This window comes from Chroicocephalus ridibundus, chromosome 2 (genome assembly GCF_963924245.1).
Source record: "Chroicocephalus ridibundus chromosome 2, bChrRid1.1, whole genome shotgun sequence".
NCBI classification, from domain to species: Eukaryota; Metazoa; Chordata; class Aves; order Charadriiformes; family Laridae; genus Chroicocephalus; species Chroicocephalus ridibundus.
The window spans coordinates 89345218-89360056 of NC_086285.1; the positions used below are offsets into that span (position 1 = coordinate 89345218).

Here is a 14839-nt window from a genome sequence, read left to right on the forward strand (position 1 = left end):
TTAAACTGCACTTTAGAGCTATGTGATCTTTTTTTGGAATACGATTTGAATCTGTTAAGGTGATCACTAGAAAATTGGATGTGGCCTTTACACTGAAGCTAACTTGGATATGTTCCATTCTCTGGAGAGTCTTTGCTATTAGTTTTGGCTGGGATAGTGTTAATTTTCTTTGTAGTACCTTGTATGGGGCTAGGGAGGGAGTGAGCGAGGGGCTGTGTGGTGCTTGGCTGCCTACCTGTGTTAAACTACACCACCTTGCACCTTGCATTGTTCAGATTTTTTTTTTTATGTATTTCCCCTGCTACCTACAGAAATAAGTGACCAAATAAAAGTCTATGTAGTAACCTCTTTAGAAACTTTGACCTAAAGTATTTAATCACTGTTTTGAAAAAATCTGTTATTTGTAGTAATGAGTACCATCTTATCTGTCTTAAATAGCCAACCAAACCTCTTGTGTTGCTGTGATACTTCATCTCCTTTACTGTGTTTTTTTATGGCTTAGACAAATAATTTATTATTTGCATGTTATTGCTAAAATCTACTTCAGTAAATTCAGTCTGTATGTTAGTGGTTTATTTTCAATAGCCTTTGGTTATTGGAGGCATCACATCATCTTCTGCTGTGTCCTTCTAGAGTGTTTAGCACATAGAGGGTTACCATGCATGGTTCCTTATATTTTAAAACATTGCTTTAGCTCTTACAAGAGTTAGGGTTTGTTTTTTAAAATGATAGAATAAATAAAATAGGTTTTAATCCGTGGTTTTTTTCCCCTGGATTTTCACTAGATTGATGAAGATGAACCCTTGTTCCTGAGTCTAATTGAAGATCTGTTTCCAGATATCAAGCTTGATAAAGTAGGCTATCCTGAACTGGAAGCCGCCATTGACAGACAGGTAGGTAACATTTCTCTTGATCTGTGCTGCTGTGGCATAACTACCATGATGTGACATCTAAAAAAATTATTTGTGTTGAATCTACCCATCTGGTAATAATATATTTTACTATTTAGAAGAAGAGTAAGCTTTTCCATAAATCTTTACCTTTGGCATATTATTATTAACCTTATTCTTAAGGATGTCAGTGAATTGTGATTGTGGCGTCCTGTGCTTTGCTTGTGAGTCATTTGTGGTGACCAGGTTAAAAAATGCATGTTTATACGCTTGCCTTATGTGACCCAGGATTTAATATTTGCATAAAGTCTAACAATCAGGATCTTTAGGAACTTTTGGAACATTTAAATTGGGCTAACTTAAGAATATCAGTGCGATATAGAAGCTTAATGAAGTATGTACACTTAAATTATCACCTCTATTAAACTTTCCTCCAGATTTTCAATAATTCCTCAGATAATTATCTAAGAGTTAAACAGAAAAAGAAAAAACACCTCAAAAAATCACAACATGACAAACAGAACATCAGAAGTGCATTTCTGAAGAATATGATTATATGACTTTTCATTTACTTACATTTAATACGATTAGATACGAGTAAAGAGGTCTTCTGGCTTCCTTAACAAGGAAGAGTTGAATCATCAGCTCATGTTTATAAAATTGTTTTGCTTTCTGTAGTTTATACAGTTAGCTTTAGAATAGGACTCACAAATTAATCTTTTATTAGGAGAAACTATAAATAAATTGAATCTCATGCTTTAAATTGTCATTTCCTAATAAATTAAAAAGAGGTTTTAATAACACGGTCTTCGTAGCAATACTGTTGGTGATCTGTGAAGCCAGACATAAAAAGAGTCAGCTGTTGTAACAGCAGACCATTATCGCTTGCTTGTAAGTAGGGTGTAATGTCAGCCCATACTGAAGCAGAGTTGGAAACTTGAAGAGCTTTAGGCGTATCTTATGTAAACGTGATTATCTTATGTAAAACAAAATTTATCAAAAGTTCAGATCTAGGGATCTCATGGTGCCTTTTTAGTGCTATGACTGCATTTGGAAATTTTGTTAGCTTATTTTGGCATATTTTTCTCATATTGCTACAACTTAAAATCTATGGAAACCAGAAATAGTAGACTGTTTTGTTTGTCTTGGAAATGAATAAAAGTTTTATTGAATGGAGCTCTTTGCTGTGTTTTGAGCTGTAATGGCTCAGTACGATGAAAACAGCTAGGTTAGGACAGAATCAAGTTCAATAGAACTATTTTTATTAGGGAAGGGAGGCAGGAGTTGTTGGGAAAATATTGTAATGAAGAAATAGTCATTACTTGAATTAAAATGTTTTTCTATGTTTATATGTTGTGGCAGGTTGACCCCAGCTGGCAGCTATGCCAACACCCAGTCACTTACTCACTTTCCCCCACTGAGTTGGGGGAGAGATTCAGAAGGGGAAAAGAGAGGGAAAAAAGCTCTAGATCAAGGCAGTTCAATAAATGAAGAAAAAAAATAAATCAAACAAGTGATGCAAAAGCTATCACTCGCCACTAGCAGACTGATGCCCAGCCAGTCTCTGAGCAATGGCTACTTAGGAGAAACTGGCTCCCAGTTTTATCGCTGAGCATGACGTTATATGGTATGGAGTATCTGTTTGATCAGCTGTCCCATCTGTCTTCGCTCCCTACCTCTTGCCCATTCCCCAGCCCACTCGCTGATGGGACAGTGTGAGAAACAGAGAAGGCCTTCATGCTGTGCAAGCACAGCTCAGCAATAGACAAAACACTGGTGTGTTATCAATGCTGTTTTGATCACAAATCTAAAACACAGCACCACATGGGCTACTATGAAGAAAATTAGCTCCATCCCAACCAGATCCAGTACATATGTACAACTGTCAACAGAGGATCCTTTGAGAACACGTCAAGTCTGCTTGTGAACTTCTTTTTTGATAAGGGAAATCTCTAGTCTACAAGATTATTGCAGAATCCTTGAGTGTTAGAAAATGTTAATAAAAGACAAGTCTCCACTGATGGCACTGGATTAGGGTGAAGGAATAGCTAACATGACCATCTTGTGGTCTTATGTGAAATAAGTTCAGATACTTTCTGTCAGTGTATCATTAGGTCCTGGATATATTACTGAATATATGTGAATGGTGGAAACAAGTCAGAAGGCTATATTTTTTTTTCTGTACTGGAAAGAAAGGCAGCTTGACTCATTTGGCATCAATTGTGACGGCTGTTAAGATGTAAATGATAACAGAATTTTATCGTGTATCCATGAAATAATGCATCTGATGTCTTTGTTGTGCTTTGCAAACTCAATTGCTTCAGCAGTGGTGTTCTTCATGGTGATGAGGAGTTGGTGGCAGCAAATACTTCGTGGTTGCTGTTGATGAATTTATCTTATGCTGCCTTCTGTTCTTGGCTTCCTTGCAGAGCAAGATAAATAAGTTGAACTGACATGAGCTTTGATATGCGAGTAACAGAGCAAGTGGTAGTGCCAGTTCCATGGTTCTGACTGTTTACATGACAATAACTGTAAAAGCTGAGCTTTGTCTTAGCAGTAAAAAGTTAGTCCTCTTTTTAGTGATATTTTCTGAGATTTTTTTGTGGAACACGATTTTAAAAATAGAAATTATATTTGAAATAAAATATAATTGTTATTTTGAGAGCTTCACTCTTACAGCACGATCTTGAGTTGCTTTCACAAGCAACAGCAATACCATTATAGTGAGATGACTTCTTTAAGCTTGGAACTAGTAAAAAGTAGTAAACAATCATATGATATTTGATTCTAAAACATCATGTCTTCTCTTAGAAGGATGATATTAAGGAGTTACTCAAAGTTCTGTCTGTACACTGAACAATATTTAACAAAATGTCTTACGAAAAAGCTTTTGACTATTGAAAAAAAAGTTTGTCTTCTTTTATTTTTCTGAATACATATTTAAATACCAAATATCCATTCTTTTTCCAAACAGTTTTTATATACGTAAAAGCTTGATGAAGAGTATAGTCTTCTGCTGAAGATAGATTATTTTTTTCTTTTGTTTTTTATTTAAAGCATCAAAATGTCTTGTGCACTAAAATAGTATTAATTTGGTTTTATAGGTGGAGGAAGCTGGACTTGTTTGTCATCCTCCTTGGAAACTGAAAGTTATCCAACTTTTTGAAACCCAAAAAGTAAGGCATGGACTGATGACACTAGGACCTAGTGGTGCAGGAAAAACTGTTTGCATCCACACTTTGATGAAAGCCATGACAGGTATGTGAGTATTTACATTGTTAACTGTTATTAAACTGTTATATTGTAAACTTTAAGCCACATTGTTTCTTCATAGGAAGCCTCAATTATTTCACTGTGAGAATAAATTACTGGAAGAATCAGTTTGTTTGTTGTAATACTAATTATTGAGGTAGTATCTTTTTAAAAGCTTAAAAATGTCTGACGTTCAAAGTCACATAATATAATACATACCCTATTTTCCATATTATGGTACTTAGAAGTTCTTAATCTAGAAACATTGAGAAAGAGGAGTGCTGTCTGGGTAGACAGCTCAGACAAGGGATTAAAGCATTTCCCAGGTTTGGCTGAAGTAATGCTGAAACCTTCCCCTAATCATAAGTGTTTAGTCCTTTTTGAACACAATTCACAAGACAGGGTCTTTATCTGCAATATAAAATAACTACTTCTGTCGTTTATTGCTGCTAGGAGATAGTTTGTGGTTTAGGCAGTGACAAAGACTTCAAGGGTATTCATTTTGTGTCCTGGCTGGATGCTTGAGGAGTGTGTTTTTGTCCTCTAAACAAAAGTATTGGTGGAAGAACTTCTGTTTGATCTTATTAAAGTAAAAGCTTATAGCTGGGGTGGGGTGGGGTTGGGGGGAAACATCTCTTTTGAGGCAAGCTTATGTTACCCCATTTCACAAGCTTCAGTAGGCTGCTTATACAATTTTTCAGAAATTGATAGTTTCTGTAAAAAAGGTTCAGTCAGTCTCTCATCCATGCAATACATTTGTCTGCTCAAAAAACACTGTAGGGTCTACATTGCAGCCTAAATGACTGTTCCATTTAGGAAAAAACCCAGAAAGAACAAATAGTTGCATTATACTATTTTCCTATATTTCTGTGGTACTGAGATGTGAACTACTACCAAGATAAAGCCGGTGCAATACTTTTTTCAAGCTGATCTTCTGGCATAAACTCATGAAATGTAAAACCACATGATTTGCCAGGCTTCTATCTTACATGTTAGTGAACTGTGATTACAGTTAAGATTTTAAGATACGCGATTTTTTAGCCTTCTTTCAACGTCTTATTACTGGCTCCTAATTAAGTGTTAATATTATTAATTAATATTAAAAGTATTAATATGCTTTTCTAAAGATGTCTGGCATCTAGCATAGGAGTTTTTAAGCTGTTGTTAATGTGGAAGATATAAAGGTTATAAGATCATGATATGGCTAGATAGAATTTAGCTGCCTAAGAGACTTCACAGGGATATGCCAATATCATATACTTTGCTTATTCCAAGACGTATGCAAGTGTACAACAGGGAAAACCAAAAATCAATCATGTGGAGCATCTGTCTGGTATTTAGTCATTGGGTTTTAAAAAAGTGCATCCAGACCAAAACCTTTAAAGCTCTATTGTTTGATAAGCCTTCAAAATATTAAACTAAACCTTTAATAAATTTAATCTTGCTCCTCTTCTGTTCCTGATGAATCTATGAAATGTGAACTGTACTTTCAAAAGTTTCGGAACTTTGTTCTACATTAAATTTTGATGGCTCCAATTAACAAATATTGATGTATAGCCAGAAGTTTTCCGAGTATATGCACAACTTCTTATAATGGTGAATGCATATTAAACCATACAGTTGGGTGTAATGATTTTGAATTTGTCAAAATTCCCTGATTGAGAAATACCAAAACTAACTGATGATCTGCCTTTCGTAGATTGTGGACAGCCACATCGTGAAATGAGAATGAATCCTAAAGCTATAACTGCTCCGCAAATGTTTGGTCGTCTAGATGTGGCAACAAATGATTGGACAGATGGAATATTTTCAGCACTCTGGAGAAAAACTTTAAGAGCCAAGAAAGGTATAATGAAAAAAAAATTCCCTCCAAAACAAAAGAAGCTGCAGAGCATCTCTCTAAAATGCATTAGCAGACCATTTTGTAATCGTTTGGTTTGGTGGTATTTTTTTGTTTGTTTGTTGGTTTTATTTCTTACTTACATGGAAACACTGAAATATTTCTGCAAGAACTTCTATTACATAGTCTGTCTTCTAAATGCTTTGTGTTCAAACTGTGTAGTGTAGCAAATACTGTTTCACTGAATTTACTGATCCCTCTCTTTCAAATGATAGGCCCTTGTGCAGAAGAAAAGTGGAAGGTAAGAGTCAGTTCCCCCAGCACTAGTATATGATAAAGTTTTGGTGCTGTCAGGATTTCTAGCTGGTCTCCAGCTGCCATACTAGAAGGGTGCGATCTCCTTTTGTCATGCCTGCTAGCCCTGCACATACCATAGTGCATCTCAAATGGCACTAGATAATTCTATTTAGGCAACCAATTTCTGCCTAAAATAATGCTCACATACATTCTTAGACCGCTATATTAACTAAAGGAGAGGCCTTGATGGTTTGATGGTAGATGGATTCTTCCTTGTTTTGTGTGAATATTACTAGTGTGTGAACTTATCGTTAAGCCTTAAGGACTAAAGGAAAAAAAAAGAGCAAAGCCTAACATTTTTGCGCTGTCAATTTTCATACAAAAATTCTTAGTCTTCAAGTATACAAATACTTTTAAAATAGAAATACTTTTTGATTTAATTTTGTTGGTTTTGTTTCAAATCTAGAAACTTAGCACCCTTGAGAATGTAGCATAGCATTAACTGTTGATTTTTCCGTTTTTCCCCTCACATGAAATATAAATTAGCACACTCATATAACTTCCTCAGATTCACTGTTTGCAACACTTCTGTAATGTCTTTTTATGAAGTGAACTCCAGACCATCTCATGCCTGAGACACCTGCACTGTAGCTCTGAAAAGCCTCTATATATGAAACTACTTGCCTCAGAGGTGAGAAAGTTTCTCATCCGGAACCTTATTCATACTTAGCAAAGCACCAAGGCACCTAGGCCTAGATAGTAAGGACTCACTCTAAAGGCAGATGAGAGTGGGACCATCTCTGAATAAAGGGCTATCTAGCAATGCACAGCAGGGCTGGCTACTCCCTAAGGGACAGGGAGCCAGAAGCCAAGGGGATATCCTTTCCCAGCCAGGGTCTATTGCTCAGTATTCAAGTGAGGTGAGCGGGACAGACCCAGACCCTCCTAGGAAACAGAGACAGGCTTTAGGATACGTTTCTGTTACTAAATGGAAAGAGCTGGAAAAACTTCAAAGGGAGCTGAATCAAGTTTACAGGCAGGAAAATGAACAACTAGAATCTTGCTCTAATAGCCCTCTTTTATTTATGAAAGCGAGCATGCTATTTGAGAGGGTGATTTTTCAAGCGTTCGTTTCATTTAATCTCACTCCATTTATACAAACTCTCTGGAAACAAATGAATGGTGCTTTTAAATAGATCTATAATTTCTGTTGTCTTCATGTTGTTTTATGTAAGTTGAAATAAACCTAATTTATTACTACATTGAAGACTGGATCCATAAAACTGTTTCAGAATATTGCAAATTGATGACTTATGCTGATGACACTTTATATACTTAGCAATGGGTAATTATTATCAATAGGTGATGAAATGAAGTACTTAATTGAAATTGAGTGATGGAAATGGTAATTGTATTACAAGCTGAGATTCTAGCTGTGTGCATTAATTCAGAATTAGTTCAAAATTTTTTTGCAGGTAGAAGAAACTGGTCCTTGAAAGAAACCAGAACTTCCTCCATAGGCATTTTTATCTGTTATTTTGGATTATAGGTGATCACATCTGGATAGTTCTTGATGGTCCAGTTGATGCTATTTGGATTGAGAACCTTAATTCTGTCCTGGATGATAACAGAACTCTAACACTAGCAAATGGAGATCGGATACCTATGGCACCAAATTGCAAAATAGTCTTTGAACCTCATAATATCGATAACGCTTCTCCAGCAACAGTTTCAAGGAATGGGATGGTATTCATGAGCTCATCAGTTCTCAACTGGAGCCCTGTCCTTGAGGTAGAGTAACTAATACAAATGCTGGTTACTTATTCAACACTTCATTGTTGTTACTTTAGGACCTAATTTTGTGAATTTTGCTATGAAATAGCTATTACACTGTATAAACTTACAGGTCAGTATTTGATAGAGCAATGTTTGTGGTAGTTTATACAAGAGTGAATAATGCAATTTTTTTTTAGGAACATAGTCAACATATTACACTTTAAAAAATGTAGATATTTCACTTTGGGACAAATTTGTAATTCAAGGTATTTAATACAATTGAAGAACAACTTGGTTATCAAAATACCAACTACCTAGCAGCCCCTAGTACAACTTCAGACCAAGGAAGAAGAAAGAGTAAACAGGCTGATTCAAGAATCTAGAAATCCTCAAGGAAATATAAGTTCTCGTGATATTTCTAAAAAATAATTGCAGTTGGGATTTAGAACTAGAAATAAAGTCAATGCAGCATCAAAGTATGTAATTCTTTAGTTAATGTTCTTACCTGGTTAAGTTGTCTCTAACAGTTCTGGAAGAAAAATGTCTGAAGAACCAAGCAGTGATTCGTTCTAGCATGGAATGAATCATTTAGAAAAACAGAACATGTTATAGGTGTGTTTTGGTGGGAAGAACAGCATATAACATATTCAAATTTCAAAGCGATTTATAAAGTGAGTTTTTTCTTGTCATCTATATGTCCTCTATATGTCATCTTTCATCTTCCAAAAACCAGAAAAAATAAATCCTTATCTTGACTGAATGCTGGTAATGATACAGTGAATGATACATTTAGAGACTTGAGCATACTGTGGTTTTTTTCATGTGGGAGATATCTTGGTAAAGATGAAATATAAGAGTTCCCAAGAATCTGTCTAATGTTCTGAAGTAATATCTTTCAACAAAACTTTCAGCATTTAATTCCAGTTTTCTTCCTCTTTAAGAAAACAATGTAGACAATAGCAGTAAAAAATATTGGTTTCTGATTATTTTTTTTTAATCTTAAGTCCTATATTAATTTAGAAATTTATCTGTGAAGTACAATCCTCAGAATTAACTTTTTAAAAAATTAAATTTAAAGAAATATTAATTTATTTTCTCTTTTTTTTCTGTCTAGTCAGTCTTACTGAGAATATTTTGTTGATGTTATTTTGCTTGATGAAACATGGACCGTCTCATGGGTATCAAAAATTAAAACTTTCTTCCTTGTGGCTAAGACGCTGATTCCTGTGATCACAGAGAGTATTATTTTATTACCTTCTCCTGAAAACCAAGTTAATATACCTTTCTTCTGTATAATCACAAATTAATGTTCCTTTATATGGGCTTCAAACTTTAATTTTAAGCTAGGAATAATTTAGTCTTCCTGTTCATGAAACTAGAACATCATCTAGGTCCTTGTTGCCTATTTACCCCCCTGCTTGCAAACTCAGAAAAACAAAACTTCACAGGTTACTATGAGCTGACAGACTGAATTTTACTGTCCTCCTTTCTAGAAAGTATCACATTAACAAGTTGCTTTTTAAAATAATTTTCAAAATGAATGCTTCACAGTCTCCTTTGTTCATTTCATTTTCCAACTATGGAAAATACAACTAATGCTCATGTAGAGAATGTTGCTTAACTAAACAGATGAAAATACAGTTGGCCTTATATTAACTTTCGGATGTTAGTAGTTGAGGAAGCCTTTTGTAATGATTACTCTGTATTCTCAGATTTCTTATTGTTTTAACACATAAAGCTTCTCATTCTTGTAAGTCTTATATAGCTTGCTTGTTTGCAGCCAGGTTCCTTGTCCATAAATCCCTGATTGGTCTAGTAATGGAGAAAAAGTTGACACGCTGTCATGGTTTCAGTTGGGATAGAGTTAACTTTTTTACTAGTAGCTGCTGTAGTGCTATGTTTTGGATTTGGGATGAGAGATAGTGTGATAGTGCACCCGTGGTTTTGGTTGTTGCTAAGCAGTCAAGGCCTTTTCTGCTCCTCACACTGCCCCACCAGCGAGCAGACTGGCTGTGGTGGCACAAAAAGTTGGAGGGAGGACACAGTTGGGACAGCTGGCCCCAACTGACCAAAGGGATATTCATAGAATCATAGAATCTTCATGGTTGGAAAGGACCTTTGAGATCATCGAGTCCAACCAAACAACCTATAATCTTTGCCACTAGAGCATGCCCATTCCGTACCACGTGATGTCATGCTCAGTATATAAAGCTGGGGGAAGAAGGAGGAAGCGGGTATGTGGTTGGGAGTGATGGCTTTTGTCTTCCCAAGTAACTGTTACGCGTGATGGAGCCCTGCTTTCCTGGAGATGGCTGAACACCTGCCTGCCCATGGGAAGCAGTGAATGGATTCCTTGCTTTGCTTGTGTGCGCAGCTTTTGCTCTGCCTTAATGGGTAGTTTAATAACTGTCTTTGTCTCGACCCATGAGTTTTTTCTCACTTTTAGTCTTCTGATTCTCTTCTCCATCCAAACTGGGGGGAGGGAGCGAGCAGCTGAGTGGTTCTAGCTGCCAAATGGGGTTAAATCACACCACGTACCACGGGGCATGGTCTGTGGCACTGCCTAGAACAACTGTCCTTAGCATGTTAGAGGTTTCAGCACAGACAGAAATCAAGAGAGAGACAGTAAGCTGCAGTTCAAGCCCTGAGTGGGAGGCAACGCCTGGTGCCTCTTCCTGGTGCTGGAGGCAGTGGAGCCCCTTGGGGGAAGTGTGTCCTGGGCATGGAGCTATCAGGTGAAGAAGATGTGGGAAGGGGTGGGATGACTTATGTGCCTTCAGGGAAGGCAAACAGATCAGCAGGATCTTTGCAGAGATGCTGAACACTCAGGATCCCTAGCCCTCTAATGGAAAGGAGAATGAGCGAGAGACTGCATTCAAAGCTTTGATGAACAGAAAATATGAAGATGAAGGCGGCTGTAATCTTGTGATTTCTGGCAACAGAAGTGATGTTTCTTTTCCACCTGCAGATCTGAAGTGGCAGGTCAGATATAGTGGCCTGAGTATAAGTGAGGAGCAACAAGATCCACTACGGGAGGCATCAGTACCCAGCTTAGCGTTAACCAGTTAAGAGGAAAAGGAGTGTGATTGTCGAGACTCCCTCCTGCGGTGGAGGCACCCATGGGCTGTGACTTGTTGCCTGTGGAGGTTTGCTGCTTGTGAAGGACTAAGGGTTGCTGCAGAGGCTTGTTACCATATTTCTCTAGTAGTGCCTAGAGCCTTTCCCTCTTAGAATGATATTAAATCATATGGAGCTGGCTATTCAATCAGAGCTACTTAGCAACACTCGAGAATCATCACTAATTCATTTTATAGGTTTCTTTGCCAAGTTCAAAATGTTTGCATTCTTATTAGGAGAAAAAAAAAGAAGTGTTTAATAAGTTTCCTAAAAAATTTGGCTGTTACTGAAGTTTTAGCAATGCAAATACATGCAGTCAAAACATGTGCCTTATGTATATTACTGCAAGGCTTTATTTTTTTTTTTGTTTCTTGTTTTTTTTTTAAACTAATAGGGATACTTGTGAAAGTGTAAATGTAAATTATGCATCTAGGACAGTGGCTCCCATGCAATTCCACTTGTGTTGTTCCTTTCTATAGTTATAGCACTGCATAGAGCCTACTGATGTTAGGTTCTTACAGCTCTGCCTCCTTGCATTGGTTAATTTGCAGGCAACAACCTCTTGAGGGTCCCCCACAGCATTCTCCTGGAGAAGCTGGCGAATCATGGCATAGACAAGTGTACTCTTCGCTGGGTAAAAAACTGTCTGGATGGCCATGCCCAGAGAGTTGTGATTAATGGGGTGAAATCCTCTTGGCAGCTGGTCACCAGCGGAGTCTCTCAGGGCTCAGTTTTGGGGCCAGTTTTGTTTCATATCTTTATCAATGATCTGGATGAGGGGATTGAGTGCACCCTCAGTAAGTTTGCAGACGACACCAAACTAGGTGGGGGTGTTGATCTGCTTGAGGGTAGGAAGGCTCTACAGAGGGACCCGGACAGGCTGGATCGATGGGCCAAGGCCAGCTGTATGAGGTTTAATAAGGCCAAGTGCCGGGTCCTGCATTTCGGTCACAACAACCCCAAGCAACGCTACAGGCTTGGGGAAGAGCGGCTGGAAAGCTGCCCAGCAGAAGAGGACCTGGGGGTGCTGGTGGACGGCCAGCTTAACATGAGCCAGCGGTGTGCCCAGGTGGCCAAGAAGGCCAACAGCATTCTGGCTTGTATCAGGAATAGCGTGGCCAGCAGGAGTAGGGAAGTGATAGTGCCCCTGTACGCGGCCCTGGTGAGGCCTCACCTCGAGTACTGTGTTCAGTTCTGGGCCCCTCTGTACAAGAGGGACATTGAAGTGCTGGAGCGTGTCCAGAGGAGAGCTACCAGGCTGGTGAGGGGTCTGGAGACCAGGTCATATGAGGAGAGGCTGAGGGAGCTGGGCATGTTTAGCTTGGAGAAGAGGAGGCTGAGGGGAGACCTCATTGCCCTCCCCAACTACCTGAAAGGAGGTTGTAGAGAGGTGGGTGTTGGCCTCTTCTCCCAGGTGAATAATGACAGGACCAGAGGAAATGGTCTGAAGTTGTGGCAGGGGAGGTTTAGATTAGAGATTAGGAAGAATTACTTTCCTGAAAGAGTGGTCAGGCACTGGAACAGCCTGCCCAGGGAGGTGGTTGAGTCACCATCCCTAGAGGTATTTAAGAACCGTCTAGATGTGGCACTTCAGGGCATGCTCTACTGGCAGAGATTGTAGGTTGTTCGTTTGTGTTTTTTTTTGGTTTGGTTTGGTTGGAGTTTTTTTGTGTGTGTATGGTTGGACTCAATGATCGCAAAGGTCCTTTCCAACCATGAAGATTCTATGATTCTATGATTCACTTTAAGTTATGGATTCAGCTGCAAAGACAGCAAAAACAAAGAAAAGCATTTTATTTTGCTTTATCAGTCATGATTTACCTCCTTACTTTAAAGTGATATGCAAAATAAATTCAGTTGTGTTTAAGTAAGTGTTGCATGAAAGTAGTTTCACTTAACCTATCACCTTATGCTTTTAATTTATTTCAGTCGTAGCAAAAGTCAAAAGGAAAACAAGAACATGTTTTGGGTTTTTTTTGCTTTTGGATAACACAAAACAAATTATGCTCATTTTGTCCATGAAACAACCCTTCCAACATCCCTTGCTCTCCCCCCCCAAAAAATTGGCTATAAAATTGGAACCTGTAGTTATTTATCAATTGAGCCAATAGCATTTTTTTTTTTTTTTTTTTTTTTTGGTTTGCTTTTACTTCATCAATAAAATATTTTGATGGCTCTTTCAGTACATCTCCTTTTAAATCTATTTTGTAGTGCAGTATACTACGTATTCTAGCAGATCAGGGTAGATATTAATCTCTTGTTGTTCACTAGAGGGCTTCCTTACTTTTGCAATAGAATTAAATGGAGTTTTTTTCTTCAGTTCCTAATTCTCAGATGTTGAATGAAACATAGTATTTGTTAATATTTCAGAAGAACTTTGAAAAATAATTAAAAAAATAAAAATAGCTCAGGAAATTGTTGTATATATTTAGATTTCCCATCCTTACAATTTATAAACAACTAAATATTGCAGCCTATTGGGATGCAATATCATGACATAAGTAATTTCCAAATTCAGTGAAATAGATCTCAAACTTTTCATATTGCTGTTTTTGTCTAACACACTTAAGCAGCTTTTGCAAAGCGATCAAAGGTATTTGATCTATTACTTATCAACCTCCTCCAAAGCAAAGACATCTTACCAACTTTTCTATTTACCCCTAATATTTTCTGAACAGCTGATGGTGTTCCAGATATCTGTTTTAAGTAGTTCTGCCATTTAATTTTTAACACTTGTTTTCTACCTACTAGTTTCTAGAAAGCGTTTTCAGGTATCTACCTATTTGTAATCAGTCCCAGAGCTTATTTACTTTGGGCAGTAAAAGAGTTTCAAAAGATTATGAAGGTAGAAATGTAGAAAAGAATTATAGAAACACGAAATAGTTAAGGTTGGAAGGGATCTCTGGAGACTGTGTAGTTGAACACACCTCACTCAAAGCAGAGTCAACTACAGTATGTTGCTCAGGACCACCTCCTGTTGAGCTTTGAGACAGAGACTCCAGAAGCTCGCCAAGAAGCCTGTTCCAGTGATTGGCCACCCTCACAACAACAAAGTTTTTTCTTATGTTTAAATGGAATTGATTTGATTTCAATTTGTGCCAAATTTTAGTTTGAATTTTGGGGAAGATTCTGCAAGTGTTTTTGCTAATGAGTGTATTTTATGTAGGAAATAAATTCATGGGATGTAAATGAGAAGCATTCTGCTACACAGATGAGAGAAAGCTTCTGGGTAACTCAAAGAAGCAGGTTACTACTTTGAGCTAAAGGCATCAAAGAGCAAATCCTGTTCAATAATCTTGAGAAATAGGTAGTTTTAATTAGGTTTCGTTTATCCAGCATTATAGACACTGAGCTGCACAATAAAAACACTACACACACCAGCAGACATCCCCCCCCTGAAATCCTGACTATTTTTCTGCAACTGCCAGATATTTCTGGGTACCCTTTATCACTGCTAAAAATGAACGTTGCGCAGAATAAATCAAAGTTGTGTTCAGTACATATGATATTATTTCTTTGCAGAGTCGTTGTATACCTTAAACAGCCTTTGTGATTAAAAAATATTTGAAAAGAATAATTTTTGCGCTGTTGAAAACTCTGTTTTCTTCAGTATTCGTGTTTAACCTCCAGTAGGTATTATGCATATTTGAGTAAAGTTTGACCTGCT

At 37.5% G+C, this 14839-nt stretch overlaps 1 protein-coding gene across 1 annotated transcript in view; it reads left to right on the forward strand.

Annotated features, from left to right (window-relative positions):
• DNAH5 (dynein axonemal heavy chain 5) overlaps nucleotides 1-14839 on the forward strand; it is a 152298-nt gene that overhangs the window by 82716 nt on the left and 54743 nt on the right. Inside the window, exons 40-43 of the mRNA XM_063324079.1 lie at nucleotides 786-893; nucleotides 3995-4148; nucleotides 5842-5988; nucleotides 7829-8070. Of these exons, the coding sequence (XP_063180149.1) occupies nucleotides 786-893; nucleotides 3995-4148; nucleotides 5842-5988; nucleotides 7829-8070 (651 nt within the window). The remainder of the gene's footprint in view (nucleotides 1-785; nucleotides 894-3994; nucleotides 4149-5841; nucleotides 5989-7828; nucleotides 8071-14839) is intronic.